This window comes from Bubalus kerabau, chromosome 3 (genome assembly GCF_029407905.1).
Source record: "Bubalus kerabau isolate K-KA32 ecotype Philippines breed swamp buffalo chromosome 3, PCC_UOA_SB_1v2, whole genome shotgun sequence".
In the NCBI taxonomy this organism is placed as follows: Eukaryota; Metazoa; Chordata; class Mammalia; order Artiodactyla; family Bovidae; genus Bubalus; species Bubalus kerabau.
This window is the reverse complement of record NC_073626.1, coordinates 35,726,693-35,752,289: the sequence shown is the minus strand read 5'-3', so window position 1 is coordinate 35,752,289 and position 25,597 is coordinate 35,726,693. Positions and strand designations below refer to the sequence as shown.

Below are 25,597 nucleotides of genomic sequence, written 5' to 3'. Positions count from 1 at the left end.
ATCTATGGAGGGCTGAGGAGAATTCCTCCCAGTGAGTACCACTGATACCCAGTTCTGACTTCAGCTCTCAAGTTACTTCTTTGGCAGTTCCCTGAACTCCCAGACTGGTTTTATCCCACTGTGGCATCCTGTTCTTGATAAAAGCCAGTTCACACAGATTATATGTATGTATCTTTCACACCAGCTTGATAACACCATAGAATGTGGGGACCACAGATGACTTCGTTACAGATATGTGTCTAGTACCTAGCACATTCCCTAGGACAAAGTGTCTGAAGTGAAAGTGTGACGTGCTCAGTCATGTCCAACTCTTTGTGACCCACGGACTGTAGCCCTCTAGCCTCCTCTGTCCATGGAATTCTCCAGGCAAGAGTAATGGAGTGGGTTGCCATGCACTTCTCCAGGGACTCTTCCCAACCCAGGGATTGAACCCTGGTCTCCTGCATTCTAGGCAGATTCTTTACCATCTGAGATACTAGAGAATCCCAGGACAAAGTGTTCTCTTAATAAATCATCCTGGAGCAGGGTGATATGCAAATAGATGATGTATAATTAATGTTTTATCCCACAGTGAGAAGAGCGACACCTACTATTGCATGCTGTTTAATGACGAGGTTCATACCTATGAACAAGTTATTTATACTCTTCAGAAAGCTGTTAACTGTACACAAAAAGAAGCCATTGGCTTTGCAACTACAGTAGATCGAGATGTAAGTAATTTCATTACATTGATGTTGCATAATTACACTTTTAATACAGGTAAGGTATCCTAGAAAATTATGTTAAAAGTTTTGTCTAGGTTATTTTTTTTAATTTCATATGAATATTGTCCCAAATATATATTGGATATAACTGTAGGCTCTTGTCTGAAAGTTTAGGTGAAAACATAAATTGCCTTCATTCTACACAGAAGAACAAATATAGTGTTGTTCAAAGGTATATACTTACTGATGGCTTGAAAATATTAGGATTGCTTTGAAGGAAAATATTTTAATTTACTTTCTAATTAGTGAATAAAATAAACATTGTAAATATTAAAAATTGACCAGAGTTGTTATATGCTCATATAACACTGTTTGTTTACTGATTCAGAAGTTATTAATACTGAATATAAATATTTTTGCAAGTTAATCTCAAATGTCTTTATTTATAGGGACGTAGGTCTGTTCGATATGGAGAATTCCAGTATTGTGAACAAGCAAAATCAATAATTGTGGTAAGTAATATAAAAACACGTCTACACTTGTATTTTTTATTAGTATAAAACTAGTCCCATATTTTGGTGTTTATGAACACATTTTTCTGCCTTCATGAAAGCCAACATCAGCCAAAAATCATGTTTAAGGATATGTTAGTTTAACATTGCTTGTTGCTGTACCTAGTTTTTTTTAAGCTGTAAGATTGATATAAAAAAATGAATGTTTAGATGCAGTACATATATATTTTTTCTCTCTTCCTATTTCTTCATTAGAAATGTCTTAGAAAGCTTTTTGCTTTTTGTTTTGCTTTTGATAGGGTTTCATGTTACCTTTTTAGGAATTAAATTGGCCTTTAGCACCAAGATTAGAATTCAAGGGAGGTTGTTTCTTGGTACCTTATAGCAAGGTATGCTGTATATCCTAATAGTATTTAGTGTATAATACATCTGAAAGAAAACTATTCCCCACATTTAGATTTATTTTTAAAAGTTAGCATTTATTGTTTTAAACTATTCCATGTAACTGCATTTTATGTAAATGTTCTTTTAAGTATAATTTTATATATTGTAAAATATTTTAAATATATAGATAAAATATGGAGATAACACAGTAAATGCCTGTGTGCTACATTATATCTTATTTTCTTCATGCTTATTTTAAATAAATAAAACAGTACAGAGGCCCTTGTATTATCTCTTCTAAATCCCATTCCCCTTCCTCTTTCAGTAGAGATAACTACTTTTGTTAATTAATTTTTCATTTCCATACATGCCTTTATACTTTATCTGCTAAATACCTATCAGTATTATATGCATTGATTTGGAGGTCTTTAAACATTATATAACAAGATTCATACTGAATGTATTATATTGTAACTTGGCTTTTCATTTCAGTGTTATTTCTAGATTTATCTGTGTTGATACATGCGTGGTATAAAGTATTCCATTGATGACTATACCATCAATGGTGACTTGTCTTTTCCTGTCAGTGTTGTTTCTAGATTTATCTGTGTTGATATATGTATTTGTAAAGTATTCCATTGATGACTAGACTATGATTTTACATTCTCCTATTGATGGAGAGTTTGGATATTTCCAATTTTTTGTATGACTGTCAGTCCTGCTATGGATGTTTTTTGGTCCTCTTGTTGCATAGAAGCAAGAGTTTCTCTAGTATGTATACCAAGAAATGGAATTGTTGAGTTATTAAGTTATAAGCATTTTCAGCCATACTAGATTTTGCCAAGTTAATCTCCAAAATAGTGGTAGCCAATATACATTCCAACCAGCAGTGAAGTACAGTTCCCACGTCTCTACCACTTTCTCAGAACTATATATTGTCAAATTAAAAAAATTTTGCCAGCCTGCTGTGTATGTATGGCATCTCTTCTGTTAAATTTGCACTGCCTTGATTACTGAATATCTTATTTCATATTTAATGTATTGGTCACTTAAGTTTTCTGTAAATTTCTTGTTTATACCCTTTACCCATTTTTTTATTAAGTTATTTGTCTTTTTCTTACTAATTCGTAGGGGTTCTTTACATAATCTGAATCCTGATCTTTTGTTACAGTATCTTTTCCTGACATACAGCTTTATATCTTATTTGTGATGCCTCTCCTTGAGCAAAACCTTTAATTTTAATGTAGCAAACTATATTTTTCTGTTTATGAGTTTGTGTCTTATTTTAAAAATTCTTGCTATCTGGACATACTCAATTTAATAATGCATTAGAAACAATACTGTGGTAGAACATTCCCATTCTTAGGAACTATATACTGAAGTTTTTAGGAATAAAAGGACATGATCCATATAAGTTACCTTCCGTGGTTCTTTTTTGTTTGTGTGTGGAAAAAGAAAGATAATGTGTAAATGATAAAGCAATTAGGATAGAATTTTACAGAATCCAGGTAAAGGAGATGACATTTCTTCCCTTTAATTTGTTGTTTAATAGTATTATTTCAGTTTTTCCCTAAAAAATAAGTACTTGTAAGTCTCTGGTAGTGTCTGCATAGATATAGCAATACTATTTTCATAATATAGAATAAAGTCCAGAAATAGTTACTAGGATGAGGAAAATCTAGGACAAAGATATATTCTAAGGGAGGAGGAGAGCTTCTTAACCAAGACTAGAACCCCAGGAGTTAAAAAGAATACATTTTTTTGGCTACATAAAAAATTTGCGTAGCAGAATATTATTAAAAATGTCAGTAAACTTAGAAAAATTATCTCTAACACAAAGGATAGACATTTAATGTTTATGATGAACAGAGCACTCATAGATTATCAAGTAGGGAGCAAACAACAGAATAGAAAAATGAACATGGGGTATGGAAAGACAACCACGGCCGAGATAATCTCAATGGTATAAATATATGTAAAAAGAGACTCAAAACTCACTAGTAATTACCAAAATGACAGGGAGATTTCACATCCAACAGATGGAGAAATTAGAGTGATAAAGTACCTTGCAGGCAGAGATGCATAAATTACTACCATGTATTTGGAAAACAATCTAGTAGCATATATTAAAATTTTGCCTCTCCTAGAAATTTATCCCATAAAAATACAAGCACCAGTTAGTGTATGTACAAAGATGTACTACCTTTGTTATAGTCATGGAAGATTGAAACAGAATATGAATACCCTTCTCTAGAGAATGTTTAAATAAATCCACACCACAGAATATGATGAGTCATTAAGCCCCCCCCAAAAAAATCTGTTAACACAAAGATGCAAAAGAGTATGATAATATTCCATTTTTTTGCAAAATCAAATAAAAGTCTTTTTAACTGTGTACATATATGATACATAGAGGTGGATAAAATATGCAAAGGTATACTGTGCTAAAGTGGGTTATGGAGATGGGATGAGATGGGTAGAGAGATGATTCAAAAGGAAAATGGGGGAAAACATGTTAAATGAAAACTTTTAATAGACTTAAATACATTTCTCCAAAGAAGATACACAGATTGGCAAAGAACATGGAAACATGCTCAATATTATTAATCATTAGGGGAATGAAAGTAAAAACCACAATAAGATAGCACCTCATATGCATTCAGTTCAGTCACTCAGTCGTGTCTGACTCTTTGCAGCCCTATGAATTGCAGCACGCCAGGCCTCCCTGTCCATCACCAACTCCCGAGTTCACTCAAACTCACGTCCATCAAGTCGGTAATGCCATCCAGCCATCTCATCCTTTGTCATCCCCTTCTCCTGCCCCCAACCCCTCCCAGCATCAGAGTCTTTTCCAATGAGTCAGCTCTTCGCATGAGGTGGCCAAAGTACTGGAGTTTCAGCTTCAGCATCATTCCTTCCAAAGAATACCCAGGACTGATCTCCTTCAGAATGGACTGGTTGGATCTCCTTGCAGTCCAAGGGACTCTCAAGAGTCTTCTCCAACACCACAGTTCAAAAGCATCAATTCTTCGGCGCTCAGCCTTCTTCACAGTCCAACTCTCACATCCATACATGACCACTGGAAAAAACCATAGCCTTGACTAGACGGACCTTTGTTGGCAAAGTAATGTCTCTGCTTTTGAATATGCTATCTAGGTTGGTCATAACTTTCCTTCCAAGGAGTAAGCGTCTTTTAATTTCATGGCTGCAATCACCATCTGCAGTGATTTTGGAGCCCAAAAAAGTAAAGTGTGACACTGTTTCCACTGTTTCCCCATCTATTTCCCATGAAGTGATGGGATCGGATGCCATGATCTTTGTTTTCTGAATGTTGAGCTTTAAGCCCACTTTTTCACTCTCCTCTTTCACTTTCATCAAGAGGCTTTTGAGTTCCTCTTCACTTTCTGCCATAAGGGTGGTGTCATCTGCGTATCTGAGGTTATTGATATTTCTCCCAGCAATCTTGATTCCAGCTTGTGCTTCTTCCAGCCCAGTGTTTCTCATGATGTACTCTGCATATAAGTTAAATAAGCAGGGTGACAATATACAGCCTTGATGTACTCCTTTTCCTATTTGGAACCAGTCTGTTGTTCCATGTCCAGTTCTAACTGTTGCTTTCTGACCTGCATACAGGTTTCTCAAGAGGCAGAAACCTGGTATTCCCATCTCTTTCAGAATTTCCCACAGTTTTTTGTGATCTACACAGTCAAAGGCTTTGGCATAGTCAATAAAACAGAAATAGATGTTTTTTCTGGAACTCGCTTCCTTTTTCCATGATCCAGTGGATGTTGGCAATTTGATCTCTGGTTCCTCTGGCTTTTCTAAAACCAGCTTGAACATCTGGAAGTTCACGATTTACGTATTGCTGAAGCCTGGCTTGGAGAATTTTCAGCATTACTTTACTAGCGTGTGAGATGAGTGCAATCATGCGGTAGTTTGAGCATTCTTTGGCATTGCCTTTCTTTGGGATTGGAATGAAAACTGACCTTTTCCAGTCCTGTGGCCACTGCTGAGTTTTCCAAATTTGCTGGCATGTTGAGTGCAGCACTTTCATAGCATCATCTTCCAGGATTTGAAATAGCTCAACTGGAATTCCATCACCTCCGCTAGCTTTGTTTGTAGTGATGCTTTCTAAGGCCCACTTGACTTCACATTCCAGGATGTCTGGCTCTAGGTGAGTGATCACACCATCGTGATCATCTTGGTTGTGAAGATCTTTTTTGTACAGTTCTTCTGTGTATTCTTGCCATCTCTTCTTAATATCTTCTGCTTCTGTTAGGTCCATACCATTTCTGTCCTTTATCGAGCCCATCTTTGCATGAAATGTTCCCTTGGTATCTCTAATTTTCTTGAAGAGATCTCTAGTCTTTCCCAGTCTGTTTTCCTCTTATTTCTTTGCATTGATCACTGAGGAAGGCTTCTTACCTCTCCTTGCTATTCTTTGGAACTCTGCATTCAGGATTATATCTTTCCTTTTCTTCTTTGCTTTTCGCTTCTCTTCTTTTCACAGCTATTTGTAAGGCCTCCCCAGACAGCCATTTTGCTTTTTTGCATTTCTTTTCCATGGGGATGGTCTTGATCCCTGTCTCCTGTACAAAATGTCACGAACCTCCATCCATAGTTCATCAGGCACTCTGTCTTATCAGATCTAGTCCCTTAAATCTATTTCTCACTTCCACTGTATAATCATAAGGAATTTGATTTAGGTCATACCTGAATGGTCTAGTGGTTTTCCCTACTTTCTTCAATTTAAGTCTGAATTTGGCAATAAGGAGTTCATGATCTGAGCCACAGTCAGCTCCCGGTCTTGTTTTTGCTGACTGTATAGAGCTTCTCCATCTTTAGCTACAAAGAATATAATCAGTCTGATTTCGGTGTTGACCGTCTGGTGATGTCCATGTGTAGAGTCTTCTCTTGTGTTGTTGGAAGAGGGTGTTTGCTATGACTAGTGCGTTCTCTTGGAAAACTCTATTAGCCTTTGCCCTGCTTCATTCCGTATTCCAAGGCCAAATTTGCCTGTTACCCCAGATGTTTCTTGACTTCCTACTTTTGCATTCCAGTGCCCTATAATGAAAAGGACATCTTTTTTGGGTGTTAGTTCTAAAAGGTCTTGTAGGTCTTCATAGAACTGTTCAACTTCAGCTTCTTCAGCGTTACTGGTTGGGGTATAGACTTAGATTACTGTGATATTGAATGGTCTGCCTTGGAAACAAACAGAGATTATTCTGTCATTTTTGAGATTGCATCCAAGTACTGCATTTCAGACTCTTTTGTTGATCATGATGGCTACTCCATTTCTTCTAAGGGATTCCTGCCCACAGTAGTAGATATAATGGTCATCTGAGTTAAATTCACCCATTCCAGTCCATTTTAGTTCGCTGATTCCTAGAATGTTGACTTTCACTCCTGCCATCTCTTGTCTGACCACTTCCAATTTGCCTTGATTCATGGACCTGACATTCCAGGTTCCTATGCAATACTGCTCTTTATAGCATCGGACCTTGCTTCTATCACCAGTCACATCCACAACAGGGTATTGTTTTTGCTTTGGCTCCATCCCTTCATTCTTTCTGAAGTTATTTCTCCACTGATCTCCAGTAGCATATTGGGCACCTACCAACCTGGGGAATTCCTCTTTCAGTATCCTATCATTTTTTCTTTTCGTACTGTTCATGGGGTTCTCAAGGCAAGAATACTGAAGTGGTTTGCCATTCCCTTCTCCAGTGGACCACATTCTGTCAGACCTTTCTACTATGACCCACCCATCTTGGGTGGCCCCACACGGCATGGTTTAGTTTCATTGACTTAAACAAGGCTGTGGTCCATGTGATTAGATTGACTAGTTTTCTGTGATTGTGGTTTCAGTGTGTCTGCCCTCTGATACCCTCTCACAACACCTACCATCTTACTTGGGTTTCTCTTACGTTGGACGTGGAGTAGCTCCTCTCAACCCTCCTGCGCCTGTGCAGCCACCCCATATGCATTAGGATGGCTGTTATAAACAACAACAATAACTGAAAATCACAGGTATTGGCAAGGATATGGAGAAATTGGAACCCTCGGGTGCTATTGGTGGGAATGTAAAATGGTGCAGCCACTATGGAAAACAGTATGGTGCTTACTCTAAAAATTAAAACTAGAATTACCATATGATCCAACAGTTTTTCTTCTGATTACGTACACAGAAGAATTGAAAGCAGAGTCTCATGTTCATAACAGCATTATTCAGTTGACAAAAGGTGTCTATCAATTCATCTACTGATAGACACTTAAGGAGCAATTTAACTGGATGAATGGTTAAACAGAATTTATATACATACAATAGAATTTTATCCAGCCTTAAAAAGGAAGACAATTCTGGTACACACTACAGTGTAGATTAACCTTGAGGACATTATGCTAAGTGAAATAAGGAGTCATAAGAAGGTAATGTATGGTTCTGTTTGTATGAAGTACCAGAGTGGGTACAGAGTTTCAGTTTTGCAAGATGAAGAGTTCTGGAAATCAGTTGCACACCAGTGTATCCTTTGCACCACAGAACTGCACGCTTAAAAATGGTTAAGCTGGAAAGTGTTGTGTGTTTACTATAATTTTTTTAAAAGTATCGATAACATCACATTTGTGCAATGAAGTAAATTATTCAAATTAGTGTAATTACATTAAGAACTTAGTTTAAAAACATACAACCAGTTTAACACTTAAATAATTTATAATTGATGGGGCACATTTTCAGATATAAGACCAAGAATTCAGGTTAAAACTGTAACTTCTTACTTTTTTGTAAGAATCCTAGGATTCCTTCTAGAAAGTTAGAATCTGAATAAAGCAACCCAAGTCATGTTTTTCTTACACATATACATGAATAACTCACCTATAATGATGAGAGTGTAGTTATATTAAATAAAAATTTGACTTATTTTCTATAAAATAGCCTTTTTAAGTTTGGTTTTTTTTCATCCTGTCATTTCTTTTTAAGAGAAATACCAGTAGACAGACAAAGCCACTCAAAGTTCAAGTTATGCATTCGTCTATTGTCGCACATCAGAATTTTGGTTTGAAAGTTTTGTCTTGGCTGGGAAGTATTATTGGATATTCAGGTAGGTCCATAAAACCTTTTACAAATTGACTTAAAAATGAGTTCATATGCTCTAGCAAAACTGTGTTGGAAAAGTAACAAATGGAATCAGGTGTTCTGGGTTTTTTGTTTGTTTTTTTTTTTTTTTGCTTTAGTTTTGTGTTTTAAAATACCATCTCAGAATATCTTTATATACACAAAAAAATATTTCCCAAATTTTGGTCCATGAGATCTTTTTCATATGCATACATTTATGTATTTTCATACATAAATAAAAGATATTTATGTATCTTCAAATAAATAAAGGAAACAGTGGATTAAACATTGTAAATGATTTTAATATGCTAATGAATCTAAATCTTACCAACTTGATTAAAAAAACCTATTTTTAATGGAGCATCCTGTGGAATTCTCTTCCACAAAGCAAGCTGGAAAATGCCACTGTAAATAGAACTTAAATGGTTAATTGTTTAAAGGATATCTTTGTTTTGATTTCTACAATTTGTGTTTACCGATAATTTGCAACCCTGAAAATATGCAAATTTGAAGTTACTGTGTATTTGAGTTTTTGTTTTTCCACAGTCTACAGGTTAGATAATCTTTTAAAAGTAGTGGTAACAATTAAGAGCCTTCATGTCCAATGCCAAAAATACAAGTTTGTTGTGTAACACTGAAGAATAAACTAGGAATACATCTAAGCTGTCTGTCCTACATTTCTTCAGGCAAGGGATGTGGTTTGAATAGATGATATTCCAATGTTTGCTATAAAGAAAATTTCTAAAACATTTGTATTAAAAAGCTATTAGAAAGAGTATTGCCAACTGTGAACTGACAGGTGAAAATCGGGAGGTGTGGAAATTTAGGAGAACATGTTTGCTTGCCTTTTAAATGTCTTTCCAATTAGTTTTCTTAACCTTTTTTAACTTTGTTGTTTTCCATTGGGTATCTATCTGAATGCCAAATACTGTGCTACAGAATTAATAAATAGTATCATGGAAACAGTTTTCTGCTAAAAATTTTCTTTGAGAAAATTTATCATCAACAATTTAAAGACCTTATCATCTATTATTTAATATATATATAAAGTTTTCTCTGTAGCCTTCTAAAAATTTTCTGTTTGGTGGCTCTTATAATTAAATTAAAAAAGAAGTTTCAGATTATTTTGCATGATTGTAGATGACTAAAAACTGTGATTTTAAATATAAAATATGAAACTGGAAGGTATTAAAGTTCTAGTTTTGTTAATGCTTACATTAATATTTGAAGGTTTTGTTTTTTAAGTTTAGCATTTAGAATATGTAGGAATTGCCTTCCAAAGCCTCTCATATAGTGGGTATCCATAGGTACATATTTTTGTATTTTTGTTTAATGAACATTTTGCATAATAACAATAAAATGGACTGGTATGTATAAAGTACAGAGCATGTATTCTTTTAAATGGTAGCATAATTTCATATTATACCTATCTTCTGTTATCATAGGATATATAATTTTACTAATATATAATTTTTTTTACTAATATATAATTTTACTAACACCTGGTTTAATTAGCATAGATGCTTAGAAAACCATGTTTACCTCATTGGCTTTTGGATTCTTTGTTTAAATTATTTAAGCATAAAAGATCATTGCCATTCTGATAGACAAATATTTTGGTATTTTGGAATAAAAATTGGTATATAATGCAAGATTTGGAGTTTTTCTCCATTTTGTGAAAATGTTAATAAAATAGTTAATATAGTTACTTTTTCTGAATCAATTTGACCTTTTAAAAAAGCAAGTAAAAACTCTATAGTAAGTCCATTTGAACATTTTTACTAATATGTTATTTTAATATTTGAAGTTAACTATTTCTTGACTATTTTTCTTTCTGTTTTAAGATGGCCTTCGCCGAATTTTATGTCAAGTTGGTTTACAAGAAGGGCCAGATGGTGAAAACTCTTCTCTAGTGGATAGATTGATGCTTAGTGACTCCAAACTGTGGAAAGGTAAGTATCTTAACTACTGTAAGGTGTAGGGAACTTTCATAGGTGATTGGATGTTTAAGTTTCTTTTTCATTTGAGGAAATATTTAATAAATGTATTTATGGTTTTTAGAATTAGCTCATGCAGTCTTATTCTTTGGGGAAAAAACAGATTTGAGGATCCATGACTCAACCTTTATGTTTTGTTGGAAGAATACATTTAGAAAAACTGATTTTTAAAGAAGCAGGTTTCACATGTTTTAAGGAATACATGTAGAGTTTTGCTCTTGAGACTTAAAAATACAATTGATCATGTGAAAACTTTGGAAATGTAATTTTTGGCTTGTTTGGTATATCCTCATGTTCCATCTGCTCTTTTTGTGAAAGGTGCTAGGAGTGTGTATCATCAGTTGTTCATGAGCAGTCTACTTATGGATTTGAAATACAAGAAACTGTTTGCTGTTCGATTTGCAAAGGTAAGTTTCTCACTTTTGAAGAGTAATAAGATAGGTAATATACAGAATAGCTGTAGTCCATGATTATATCCAGCATTTGTAAAATTAGTAGCTAATAATAACATGTCATTATGTTGCTTTTAAATTCTAAGAAACTTCATAAATTATCTTTTTATCTTTTATCAATAGAATAAAAGTCAGGCAGTGAGGTTTTTCATGTTTATAACCTGCCGTGATAATATGAATATTCACCTATGCAGTGTATATGACATGAAGTGATAAATGGAAACTTTAAACCTATGCCATTCTGAATTATGATATTATTCCTATTAAATTTTGTGTAGGAAAAGATAATCTTAGTTGAAACGACATGTGTATATGGATATGATTTAAAAATCATGAATTCTAGATTGTTGATATCATTGAATTATGTTCTTCTCCCTTAAGCTAACTGCTTGGTTATTTTTATTCACCTGAATTAGGGATTATTAACAAAGGAAACATAAAAGAATCATTTGAGGAACTCTTTCAAAATATACATGTTTGTGTTTTCCATTCTCAAACCTGCCGAAGCAGATTCACCAAGAATAGGGTCCAGTCGTGTGTACTTTGAAAGAGCCATCAGGTGACTGTGATAGGCATCCAGAAGTAATGAAAGTCTGATTTCATCAGGGACAATGTAAAACTACTGTGATTTAGCTCCACCTATGTTCAATGACAGCCCAGGATTTTAATAGCTGTTGCTGTTACTCCTGTTTGAGCTCATAAACTGCCACTGTGCTCAAGAAGATTGAATAGTGCATCAGTGTTTTTACAGATTAGTATATTGGTAATTGGTAGAAATCATTCCAGCTATTCTCATAGCACATCTTACTGACTCCTCCAGCACTGATTTTTCATTATAATCCTTAAACATTTGGTCATTGTGGATTAGAGGTGAATCTCCCCCTTGTTGTTTAGAATTACCAGCAGTTGCAGAGAGATTTTATGGAGGATGATCACGAGCGAGCAGTGTCCGTGACTGCTCTGTCTGTCCAGTTCTTCACCGCACCTACTCTGGTGAGTAGTGCTTGCCTCTTCTTTGTCACTGATAGCTGGCACTCCTTGCCTTTTTTTGCCTTCTTAATAGAACTATGAGCGTTTGCAGAGTGATTATGTGACAGATGACCACGACAGAGAGTTTTCAATCGCAGACTTCTCGGTTCAGATTTTCACAGTCCCTTCACTTGTAAGTACTAAAAGACTAAGAAGAACTTTCTTGTTTTCCTCTAGAAGGAGTAAAGCCTTAAAATAATAGAGAACTGAGATCTGTATATTTCTGAATAGAAAAATATTTTATTAATGGGTGATAAGACTTCAGATGCCTTGTATAGCAGAAGATATAACTTTGAATGTGTAATCCGGAGGGGGAAAGTTATTGGAACTCAACCTGTACTTTCTCATAGTACTTCTTGAGGTTTTGAACTGACAAGTTAATTAAACTTATTATTAGTTTAACAAGTTTATCCATTAGAAACAGCATATTGTGTGAATTCCTGGACTGTCCAGTGGTTAGAACTCAGTGCTTTCACTGCCGGCTCCTGGGTTCAGTCCCTGGTTGGGGAACTAGGATCCCACAAATGACGCAGTGTGGCCAAAAATAGAAAGACAGGAAGGAAGAAACAGCCCATTGTATATAATCTCACATTTTGAAAAGCCTCCTTTTCCACCCTAAGGGAAGGTATTACTAAGGCAATTGAATCATCATGATTCAGTTATCTTGTACTAAGTTTCACTAGTTGTTCCAGCAGGCATCCTTATGTTTTCATAATATTGAATAATTAATATTTAATTCATTTAACAAAACTTTGAGCACCTATTATTTATTTAGTTCTGTGTTTTGGGAATGAAATGGTGAACAAAAACAGACATAGTCTTTGCCCTCATGAAACTTACTGTAAAGGGAAAGGCTAACATAAATGGTTAATTAAAGCTATAATGAAAACTGAAGAATTTGGTTGTTTTGAGAGAATAGTAAAAAGATCTGACATTTTCCCACAGTTTGGAAGAGGATTCTATGTAGCTTTATGCAGGCTCATGAAGGAAAATCTATTCAGAGGAACCAGCACTTGAGAAAACCCTGAAGTAGGGACATTCATATACAGGGAATAGAAGGAGAGAAGGAATAAAATGAGACCAGAAACATAGGCAAGGGCCCAACTGTATGGAGTTAAGAGTATGCTACAATTTTTTATTAATAAGGTATCTGTTCCAGCTTCTTTTTTTAATGACTGTTTTTTCCTCAGATACTTTTATATTCAAGGGTGTATTCTAGCACAGCTGGAGCTATCTGAAGTCTGTTTACCCACTAATGAGATATTTTGGGTCAAATTAAGGATTTTGATTTTTATCTTAAGAGCATTGGAAGGCATTGAAGAGTTTGAAGTGGCACTTACATCATCACATCTGTGATTTTTAAAAGATGAAGCTTTTTGAAATTTGGAGAACAAATTTGCTGCGGCAGTAGTGGTTGTGGGGAGCATGTTAGGGATTGTGGCAAAGGGTATAGAAGTTGCAAGACAGATGTAAGTAGTGAAATCTACTAAACAACCACACTTTGGGTTTCAGGGATATTGGGTTTGGTGAGTCATTGGTTATGGGGTTTGAGGGGAAAATGTAAAGGTGATTCGTGGGTTTCTGATTGTAACCAAGTAAATTTCTCTGCCACTTGCATAGGAAGTTTTGGAGAATGAGTAGAACTTGTAAAGAGGGGAAGTGTTGCTTTCAGTTTAGTCAGCGGTGAGTTTGAGAAGCCTCTGAGACAATCCCATGTGTAATCAAATCTGCATTTCTCCTTCACTGATCCTTTTGTCCATTTCCATGCCAGTGCTCAGTTTTAATAATTTTAGCTTAATATTCCATTTTAATATTTTATGGAGCTCTAGATCCCCTTTTATTATTCTTTCCAAGAAGTTTCTTGGGACTTCCCTGTGGTTCAGTAGCAAAGACTTTGTGCACCGCCCCCCCAACCCCCGCAATGCAGGGGGCCCGGGTTCAATCTCTGCTTAGGGAACTAGATCCCACATGCAGCAACTAAAGATCCCATGTGCTGCAACTAAAATACCTGATGCAAGTAAGTAAATAAGAACTGAACTGGAAAAAGAAAAAAAATTTTTTTTGTAATTATTTTAGGCTTTTTTTTTTTAAAGGACTAAAATCATTTTGTCAATTTCAAAAAAACAAACACACACACATTAGGGTTTTTGACTGAAAACCTACTGGCTCAGTGTTAAAGAATCCTCTTGGCAGCGCAGGAGACTCAAGTTCAGTCCCTGGGTTGGGAAGATCCACTGGAGAAGGAAATGGTAATCCACTCCAGTATTCTTGCCTGGAAGATCCTATGGACAGAAGAACCTGGTGGGCTGTAGCCCATGGGTTCTTAAAAGAGTCAGACATGACTTGATGACTAAACAGCAACAAACAAAAATAAGTTTGTCAGTTTCAAAAACACAGAGTTTTTGACTGAAAAAATGTTTTATTTATAGGTAATTTGGGAAGAACTGATATTTTTGCAATATTGAATATGCCCATCTAGGAACATAATTTGTCCTAAAAGTATTTTATGTTTTATATTTTTGACACTATTATAAATTACTCACAATTTTAATCTCATTATGGATAATTTTTATATATCCATCTTGTATCTATCCAGTTTTCTTATTAACATTTTCTCTAATATTTTGTGTTAATGCCTTAGAATTTCTAGTAATCTGCATATAATAATTTTTGTTTTTTTCTGATATTTCAGTTTTTTATGTTTGCTTCTTACCTAAATTCTTTAGCTAGAAGCGCTAGAAAAATAACATGTATTTGTAATTCAGAGCATATTTATTTAGAATTTTTATTAACTAGGCATTGTTTGAGGCTCTGGAGATAAGTAGAGCAGTAAACAAAAAAGACAAAATACCTTGTTCCCATGGAATTTATCATCTTAACTAGGAAGAGATACATGTATGTAATACTACTTATAAATCAAAGGTCGTTGAGAAGTGCTATAAAGTAGGAAAGCAGATTAAAAGGTTAGAGAGTGACAGTGAAAGGGTCATATTTTATACAAGGTTTTCCCAAAAAAGCCTCTCGGAGAGACGGTGTTTGAACAGAGACATGAGGGAATAAGTGATGTGCCTAGCTGGTGGAAGTCTCCTCAGCAGAGAAAAATAGCAAGTGCAAAGTTCTGAGGTGAATGTGTGCTTGATATTTTAGAAGAAAAAACCCAAATCAGGCCAGTGTTGCTAGAGTGACTGAGGAGGAGAATGATCCGTGAGGTCATTGAGTTTGGGGATGGGGTGTGATGGGAGTGAATAGTGCCAGGCCTTGAAGGCCATCGTAATACAAATACTTCTGTCTTTTATCTAAAGGAAGTAGAAAAAGGGAAATAGTAAAGAACACAAATTAACAAAACAAAACGTACAAAAAATTTTTCTTTGAGGATAAGAAAAGCAAAACTGGTGGGAGATAGCTCTCTAGAAAGTCTAATAAGAAAAATAGAAAAAAATTTAATTTAAAAAGGATTGCAAAAGCTACAAATCTTACAGATTTCAAATAGAAAATAGGCAATATTAGGATCCAGTTAATATAATTGGAAATCTAGATGAGATGAACAGATCCCTAAGAAAAAAACACCAGTTATTACAAGAGAAACAAGAAATAGAAATTTTAATTAATATAAATATCTGCTCACAAGGAAGTCCCCAGGCCCAAAGGCTACACTGGGAAATTCTTCCAAATATTTAAGAAAAAAATAATACCTGTCTTATGTAACTTTTTCTAGAAAACAGAGAGAGAATATACTTGACACTTTAATAACGTATTCTGTAGTCTTATCACCAAAACTCAGATTGAATTGCAGACAGAATCAAGCAATATGGGAAAAGGATAATGTATCATAACCAAGTTTGTTTTATTTCTTTAAGTCGAGAATAGTATACCATTTGAAAACAAAATCAGCTTGCATAAAAGAGCTTATTAACAGACAAAAAGGAGGAAAATTGATCATATCAGATGCTTATCCCGAATTCATGATTTAAAACAAATTAATAAAACCTCATGAAATAGGAATAAAAGAATTTCTATAATCTGATACAGTACCTAAAAGCAAAGCAAAAAGTAAAACCTGAAAGCAAACAATGTGCTTGATGGCAAAAATAGTAAAAGCTTGTCCCCTGAGACTAGAAGTTTTTCTTAAGTCAGTGAAATTGCATATACTTATTTAATTGTCTCAAAATTGACTAATACAGCAAACAAGAAGGAAAATCATTTTACTTGGCAATTCCTCCCCTCCTTCAAACTTGAACTATAGTCTTCACTGTCTAGGAAAATTAACATAAATTAATCCTATTGACTTTGAGCTTCTTGGAGCCTAAGTCCTGGCAATGAGATGATGATTTAAGAGTTTTTCAAAGGGATGTTTAACTGTACATTAATAGATTTTTCTCCTTATCTGATGACTTTACCACTTAACCTCTACATTAGGTATCTTTTCTTCTTTGACATCTTTGTCTTCTTTCAGGAGACAATTTGGAGTTTGGTGATATCAGTCAAAATTTATAATGTATATTACCTTAACCCAGTAATTCACTTCTAGGAAATTATTTTATGAATCTCCTTGCAGCTGTACACAGTAGATAATTGTTGTAGTATCTTTTGTGATAAATAGCATAAGATTGGGAAAAACCCAAATGCTCACCAGTAAAGGGCCTGGCTAATAAAGTATGATAGAAGAGAATAGTTGTGATAGTTCAAAAGAATGAGAGAATTTATGTTAACTGGTATGGGATAATCTCCAAAATATATCAGGTGAAAAACCAAGTGCAAAACAGTGTTTATAATAGGATATCCTTTGGGCAGGAGACAGGGGGCAGAGATCATTTTACATACCCATACTTATATCTACTTAATAACACTTACTCATGTATACTATAAATGTATATATATGTATGTATGTGTGCATACATGTATATGTTATACACACACCACCTCTGGAAGTATATGTAAGAAAACTGCTAACAAACATTGCCTTTGAAAGGGGAACTTTGGGAACTAAGAGACTTACCTTTTTACTTTTTTTTTGCATCATTTAAGTGTATTTGCTTATTCAAAAATACATAGATATGTATACCTATACATAGAAAGAAACAAAAAATAAATCTCAACTAAGATTAAAAGAAATATGGTTTCATATTTCATACTGAGTTCTACAGAATCTGTGATGTAAGCCTGTGGATCCTAGAATAATTATACCATACCATTATAGGTGTCTAAATGTCTCAGTTAAGGAAAATTTGCAGCCTGGTTCAGATCCCCCACCCTGAATTGTCTTTGAATAATGAGCCTTGGATCTGTCTCCTTACATTCTGGCATCTTTCTCCGTGATATAATTGTTGCTTCATACACGTGGCAATTGGAGTAAGTAATTGTTATTTAGAAATACACAATAATGCATTTATAATATTATGATATTATATAGTTGTATTGAAAAAGGTCTAAACTGAAAGAACTAACCAATGTTGGTGACTTTTTTTTTTTTTTAGCTTTCTGGTAAATAGTTTTTTATTACTATATATTCTCATATTCTTTGTCTTAGGCTCGGATGCTTATCACAGAAGAAAACCTGATGACCATTATCATTAAGACTTTCATGGATCATTTGAGACATCGAGATGTCCAGGGCAGATTTCAGTTTGAACGATATACTGCTTTACAAGCCTTTAAGTTTAGGAGGGTTCAGAGTCTTATTTTAGATCTCAAGTAAGTTTTTGTTCAGTTGTTAAACCAGTTGCAACTTGTAAAAGGTCATTGTTTATTCATATACTCATTGCTGTTTTTATCTTGTTCAGGTATGTGTTAATTAGCAAACCAACTGAATGGTCAGATGGTCTGAGGCAGAAGTTCCTGGAAGGATTTGATGCCTTTTTGGAATTACTCAAATGTATGCAGGTACGTATAAATGGATACATTTCAAAAGGGAAACGTTTACTTTTTTCCTTTTTGGCTCACTGATCTAAATATCTTTCTCTTTGCTTTTTTTTTTCATTCTGGGCACATTTTTAAAAGAATAATTTGGATAGCTACAATTTGGACCAAGAAGCTCCTCTTAATTGGAAACTCTTAGAAAGATGTAGAATGCATAAGATCCCAGCAGAGGTTCTGACATCTGCTGTTCTTCTGTATTTGGTTATTCTTTTGCTTACCATTAATGTTCTTTCTTTGGGGGCTTCAAGTTAGTTGTTTTGTTTTGAATATGCTTGAATGGAAGTATTGTCAACTTAGTTAAGAAGCTATGTTTGTGTGTTTTTTTAATGTTTCCATATTTCTTTTTTGTTTCATGGATGTCATATTTATGTGATATAGTATAGAACTCTCCTCACCAGCTGCCCCATTTAATTTTCTTTTTGGAAACACCTCTGTATACAAAATAAAATCTAGAAACAAATTAACTGGTATAGTTAACCAGTTTTGTTATTGTTGTTTTGTTTGTTTTTAGCCACAACTTGAGGCTTGTGGGATTTTAGTCCCCAGATCAGATCAGTCTCTCAGTCGTGTCCGACTCTTTGTGACCCCATGAATCGCAGCACGCCAGGCCTCCCTGCCCATCACCAACTCCTGGAGTTCACTCAGACTCACGTCCATCGAGTCAGTGACGCCATCCAGCCATCTCATCCTCTGTCGTCCCCTTCTCCTTCTGCCCCCAATCCCTCCCAGCATCAGAGTCTTTTCCAATGAGTCAACTCTTCGCATGAGGTGGCCAAAGTACTGGAGTCTCAGCTTTAGCATCATTCCTTCCAAAGAAATCCCAGGGCTGATCTCCTTCAGAATGGACTGGTTGGATCTCCTTGCAGTCCAAGGGACTCTCAAGAGTCTTCTCCAACACCACAGTTCAAAAGCATCAATTCTTCAGCGCTCAGCCTTCTTCACAGTCCAACTCTCACATCCATACATGACCACAGGAAAAACCATAGCCTTGACTAGACGGACCTTTGTTGGCAGAGTCATGTCTCTGCTTTTGAATATGCTATCTAGGTTGGTCATAACTTTCCTTCCAAGGAGTAAGCATCTTTTAATTTCATGGCTGCAGTCACCATCTGCAGTGATTTTGGAGCCCAGAAAAATAAAGTCTGACACTGTTTCCACTGTTTCCCCATCTATTTCCCATGAAGTGGTGGGACCGGATGCCATGATCTTCGTTTTCTGAATGTTGAGCTTTAAGCCAACTTTTTCACTCTCCACTTTCACTTTCATCAAGAGGCTCTTTAGTTCTTCTTCACTTTCTGCCATAAGGGTGGTATCATCTGCATATCTGAGGTTATTGATATTTCTCCCGGCAATCTTGATTCTAGTTTGTGTTTCTTCCAGTCCAGCGTTTCTCATGATGTACTCTGCATTTAGTCCCCAACCAGGGATCAAACCTCAGCATTGAGAGCATGAGTCCTAGCCACTGGACAGCCAGGGAATTCCCCTGGCTGTAAAAAGATAGATAACATTTCAGAAAATATGAGCAATATCATTATGCTTTCTTTAGTACCTGTCCTTTTTAGGATATATTCTAGTTCCCATGTTATGTGGTAGTTTAATGGATATTTAATTTATTATAGTTCTTTTGTTTTTTGCTTTCTGCCTGTAGAAACAGTAGCTACCTTGGTTAATTTGAATACTCAAAATGTCCTATATTTTCCATCATTTAATTAGCTTTGTTACACCAAGGTAGTTAGGCTAGTTTCTAAAGAGGTGTATTCTTTTGTATTAAAAGCTGTTTATCTTTTTCTAGTTTTGCTTCCCTTCAAACTCTGAAAACTTGCAGTTGCAAAATACAAATAAATATAAAAATTTTATTTTAGCATTTCATAGAACATATTTATAAATTCAATAGCCTTTTAAAAGCCTGTCAAATTTCTTCTGACAGCTTTTTCTATAGATGATAGAACTAAAAAGGAATTTTTGAGGGATTGTTGCAGTGAAGTACAAATTTTATTGTCTAAAACATGTAGAAGATTGCCTCTAAAGTAATTCATTCTATGTTTTACTGGGATTTTTTTCTTTATAAAATTTTAGGGAATGTTATATTAAACATGTAATTTAAGAAGTTGGGCTTCTCATACTGCTTGAAGCTTCCTGTTAAAACTCTTGTATGTTTTTGTAATCAGTATATATTTCTTCTACATTATGTCTTAAGTTTCTGTGTAAAAAAAAAATTAATTTTAATTTATTTAAAATCTTTTCACTTTTAAGGGAATGGATCCAATTACACGTCAAGTAGGACAGCATATCGAAATGGAACCAGAGTGGGAAGCAGCCTTCACACTACAAATGAAATTAACACATGTCATTTCGATGATACAAGACTGGTGTGCTTTAGATGTGAGTCTCTTCTGGGGTCAGGGATAGGAGATAAATTGGAGGAGGGGCAGAGATAAACAATTTCCTAAGTAAAATATGAGGCAGTTTGGAGAGGATAGTAAGAGGATCATATTTTATGATATGCTCATAAAATAGCATATTTTCCTCTTTCACCTATACATTCAATAAAAGTTACAATTCTAAAGCCTTAGAGAAATCAGAAAATAGAGGGAGATATAATCCACACTCTTTTCTCTTATGTTGCTGTCTTCTTTTTTTTCCCCCCATAATCCTATCAAGATTTTGAGCATATAAAAAGTTTATAAATTACTCCAAAATGAAATTTTACTATTAGTACATTTGTCCTGTGTCTTTAAACTATGTTGGCCTCCTTTGGCTATAAAATCTAGATGAGAAGTGTAAAGTTAGGAGATCAGAGAAGGCTTCCATGAGATGTAAACTGTGTGTCAGAATTAACTGATCAGAGTAAAGAATATTCCTGACTGAGGAAAAGCTGTATCATGCTCTCTGATGAATAGGAGTATGGTTGTTCCAGAAGCTGTGAGAGGCTGTAGTTGGAGCAGAGGTTGAAGAGGGCCATGTTCAGAAGTTTAAATTTTATTCTGACTGAAGTGGATGCTATTTGAGACTCCCAAGCAGAAAAGTGACATGATCCAGTTTACATGTTTTTGAAAGTTACTGTGTGTGGATAACGGATGGAGGAGGGCAAGAGTAGAAGCAGGAAGTTCAGTGGAGACACATTGGCTTTCCTTTAAGTGACTGGAGATATCAGTGGCCAGGTTTGAGAGCATTTTAGATGCGGTTGCTAGCTTGGTAATAGATTGCACAATGGGGAATGAAGAAAATAGAGCCCAGAAATAAACCCACACAATTATGGTCAGTTAATCCACAACAAAGGAGACAATATGCCGTGGAAAGAAGGTGATCTTTTTCAGTAAGTAATGCTGGAAAAACTGGACAGCTGCATGTAAAAGAATGAAATTAGAACATTTCCTCACACCATATAAAAGAATAAACTCAAATTGGATTAAGACCTAAATGTAAGACTGGAAACCATAAACCTCCTAGAAGAAAGCATTGAACACTCTTTGACATCAATCTTAGTAAATTTTTGGATGTATTTCCTAAGGCAGAGGAAACAAAAGCAAAAGAATAAACAAATGGAACCTAATTAAACTTAAAAGCTTCCACACAGCAAAGAAAACCATCAACAAGACAGAGAGACAACCTACTGAGGAGGAGAGAATGTTTGCCAATGAGATGAACAATAAGGGGTTATTATCCAAAATATATAAACAGCCCATACAGCTCAGTATCCAAAAAACAGCCCAATTAAAAAATGGGCAGAAGACCTGAATGGACATTTTTCAAAAGTGGACATACAGATGACCAATAGGCACATGAAAAGATGCTCAACACTGCTAATCATAAAAGAAATGCAAATCAAACCACAGTGAGCTACCGCTTCACACCTGTCAGAATAATTGTCATCACAGAGCACAAATAACACATGTTGGCAAGGATGTGGAGAAAAGGAAACCTGTACAGCTGTTAGTCCGAATGTAAATTGTTGTAGCCACTGTGGAAAACAATATGGAAGTTCTTCAAAAAACTGAAAATAGAGCCATCATAAAGTCCAGCAATCCCACTCCCAGGTATTTATCTGAAGATAAAGAAACACTAATTTGAAGAAATACATGCTCACCAATGAGCCTGGGAGGCTACAATCCACTCACAAAGAGCTGGACTTGACTGAGTGACTAAGACTCCAGTGTTCACAGCAGCATTATAATTGCCAGGATACAGTGTCCAATAGATGAGTGGCTAAAGAATATGTAGATGGGTGGGTAGGTGTAGTGGAATATTACTCAGCCATGAAAAGAATGGAATTTTGCATTAGCAACAACATTGATGGACCCTGGAGGGTATTGTGCGTAGAGAAATAAGTCAGAAAAACAAAAAGTTATGCTTAGTGAAATAAGTCAGAAAGACAAATCCTATAATCACTTTATGTGTGGAATCTAAAAAATAGAAACAGACTCACAGGTACAGAGAACAAACTAGTGGTTACCAGTGGAGAGAAAGAAGACCAGGAGGGACAAAATAGGAGAGATTAAGAGGTACAAACCACTGTGTATAAAATAAATAAGCTATAAAAATATATTGTACAACACAGAGAATATAGTCAATATTTTATGATAACTAAATGGAATATAATCTATAAAAATTTTGAATCACTGTATTGTATACTTCTAACTAATATACATCAACTATGCCTCAATTTACAGGAAAAAATGGGGAATGAGGGAAAGGAATATATTAGAATGACTTCTAGATTTCTGCAGCTCTGTAGAGATGTTCCCTGAGACAGGGCCTTGGATAGAGGGAACAAGTTGCGAGGGGAAGATTGAGTTTGCCCATATTGATATTTGAGGTAAATATTTGTCATTGAATTTGAGATTCTTGTTTAATATTGCAGAAACTTAACATAAAATCCTCTTTTATAGGAGAAAGTATTAATTGAAGCTTACAAGAAATGCCTTGCTGTATTGACGCAGTGTCATGGTGGTTTTACTGATGGTGAACAGCCTGTCACATTAAGCATTTGTGGACATTCAGTGGAAACTATCAGATACTGTGTTTCCAAAGAGAAAGTTAGCATTCACCTCCCAGTTTCTCGCTTACTTGCAGGTAAAACATTTTTCCCTAAAAGGAGAAGCCTGAAATTGTCTTTTGAATTGTTGTTTGTGGTTAGTATTTACTGAATACTTACAATGCTTTATTTTGTAAGTGTTCTTGTTCAGATCAGTCTGTCACTTAAGTGATTGTTAATAAATTGAAAACACCCTAGACTTCCTCTCTCTAAGCAGTTTCTTATTGATAAATTTTTTAATCATCAGGTTGAAGTGAGTTCCAAATTGGATTGATAGGTTTTTTTTAATTGTAAGTAGCTGATTTACACACTATTTATACATGCTCGACTATTTGAAGCTGCTACCTCAGAGCAGCCAGAAACTCTGCATATGCACTCGTCTGTCTCTATAGACATCGTAACTTTCTTCCACATTTCTTGAGTGCAGGAATTCTTAGCCTGTTCACATACTGTTCCCTTTAGTTCCATTTTCAACTCAGAGAGTAGAAAAGTAAAGTTATAAAGGTAAATATTTTCACTCATTTCAGAATTTACAATGTAGCTTAAGTGTGTGGCTCAGTAACTTAATAACGTGAAAGTAGTTTGTGTGTGTGTGTGTAAGTGTAAAAGACTGGAGAATTGGTATCTTTTCTTCCTTAAGTGTTTGGTAGAATTCACCAGTAAAATAGTATGGAACTGATACTTTCCCTTTTTTGGTAGGCAATTAATCATTGATTCAGTTTCTTCAGCAGATATATAACAGTTCCTATTATCTGTATCTTCTTGTGTGAGTTTTGGTGGTTTGTGTTTTTCAAGAAATTGGTCCGTTTCATCTGAGTTATCAAATATGTGGACACGGAGTTGTTCATAAAATTCCTTTATTATCCTTTTAATGTCTGTGGGATAAATAGTAACAATCCCTCTGTCATTTCTGAAGCCTTTTTTTTTTTTTCATTGTTCTGTGCATTACCACATTATCTTGCCAATAGATGTTAGCATTCCAGCAATTTTTTTAGATTCTTACTGAAATTGTGGTGATTTAAGATTGAACTTAGACATGTGAATTTAAATAGTACAAGTAGAACAATAAAAAGTACCTGAAATGAAATTGTGATTGTAGGCAGAAATCTTTTTCCTGTAACTTGTTAATGCCAAGTTTTGTTTTCATAAGTATTGATACTTGCATGCTGAATTATTGATCTTCAGTACAGGCAAGTGATGGCATGGTGGTGTGGCATAGTGTTCAACTAGAATGCAGGAAAGTGGGTCTTTAACTCAGCCACTGATCTTTTCTGCCCTTTGAAAATCTGAGTGGAAGCTAATGCTGATAATTATCCACAGGGAAAACAGTCAGTACTCTAAAAATGTACTAATTTTGCCAAGGTATTTACCCCCCTCAGTCCTCTAATATTTTGAGCATTTTATCTTCCTGTGTTTGGCAAACCTTGGCCTGAATGCTTATAATCTAACTGGAGAGCCAAGTGAACATACACAGAGCAGTTCAAGAACAACTTGGAGGCTGTGCTAATGGAGGCTGAGTGCACATTGTTAGAATGGAATTCTCAATACAGGTGTTCTTGGATGAGGAAAGCTTCAAACCAGGCTTGACCAAGCAGCCTGCATCTACTGATGAGACTGTAAAAAGCACTCTCTGTTTAGACAACAACATAAATAGGACAGTTCTTAGCTAGCAGAATTAACTAAGGTTGAGCTATGAAAAGCCCTTTGCAATTAGGGACGAAAGAGGCTTTGATCCTAAACTGAAAATTCTGGGGAACTGAATTCTGAGATCAGAATCAGTACAGACCTTGAATTCCATGGCCAGTTTCTCAGTTCAGCTGCCAGGAGGATCTCTTGCTACTGTACTTTAAATGAAACAAACTTCATGATCCAGTCGATTATGACCCTTAAAATTGGTTTAACATATAAATTGCTTTGATAGTTATATAGCTGCTTTTGCTGTGTTTGCACTTCTAACATTTACTTCTGTAAAATTTAATCAGTGTATGTTGGTACATGTAATTAAGACTCTGGTTCTAAGCATGCCTTTAATACAGAGGTTCATGAAAATAACAGTTGGAAAGCTTCTTTTATGGATGCAGTTCATTTTGTATCTTAATGTGTAATATGATAGGTTTCCAAAGAGACACAGAAAGGGAGTTAGATATAAAGTTGAGCAAATATTTAGTTGTTTTTTTTTTTTTAATCTAAATTACTTTCACCTATAGAAATACTTCTATCTTTGTTTTCCATGCAGGTTTGCATGTGTTGTTAAGCAAAAGTGAAGTGGCATATAAATTTCCAGAGCTCCTACCTCTAGTAAGTAGTGCGAACATTTAAAAGTAAATACCTATTACAGACCTCCAGTTATATAATAAATAAGTTATGAGAATATAATATCCAGCACAAGGAATGTGCTGAGTAATATTGTAATAACTTTGTATGGGGACAGATGGTTACTAGACTTACCATGGTCAT

General features: G+C 35.1%; 1 protein-coding gene across 4 annotated transcripts in view; it reads left to right on the top strand.

Annotated features, from left to right (window-relative positions):
• The window catches only part of UBR2 (ubiquitin protein ligase E3 component n-recognin 2), a 108,560-nt gene that overhangs the window by 42,398 nt on the left and 40,565 nt on the right, over positions 1-25,597 (top strand). For 3 of the 4 annotated variants that reach the window (XR_008711534.1, XM_055571402.1, XM_055571400.1), the window contains exons 6-16: positions 572-710; positions 1,154-1,216; positions 8,577-8,697; positions 10,556-10,663; positions 11,027-11,115; positions 12,224-12,322; positions 17,717-17,880; positions 17,970-18,069; positions 20,359-20,487; positions 22,995-23,178; positions 25,377-25,438. Coding sequence is in view for 3 of the 4 variants with exons in the window: in XM_055571402.1 (XP_055427377.1) it covers positions 572-710; positions 1,154-1,216; positions 8,577-8,697; positions 10,556-10,663; positions 11,027-11,115; positions 12,224-12,322; positions 17,717-17,880; positions 17,970-18,069; positions 20,359-20,487; positions 22,995-23,178; positions 25,377-25,438 (1,258 nt within the window). In the remaining variant the exon portion in view is untranslated. Of the gene's footprint in view, positions 1-571; positions 711-1,153; positions 1,217-8,576; positions 8,698-10,555; positions 10,664-11,026; positions 11,116-12,054; positions 12,154-12,223; positions 12,323-17,716; positions 17,881-17,969; positions 18,070-20,358; positions 20,488-22,994; positions 23,179-25,376; positions 25,439-25,597 lie in introns of all 4 variants that reach the window. The other variant, XM_055571401.1, reaches the window with a different exon arrangement.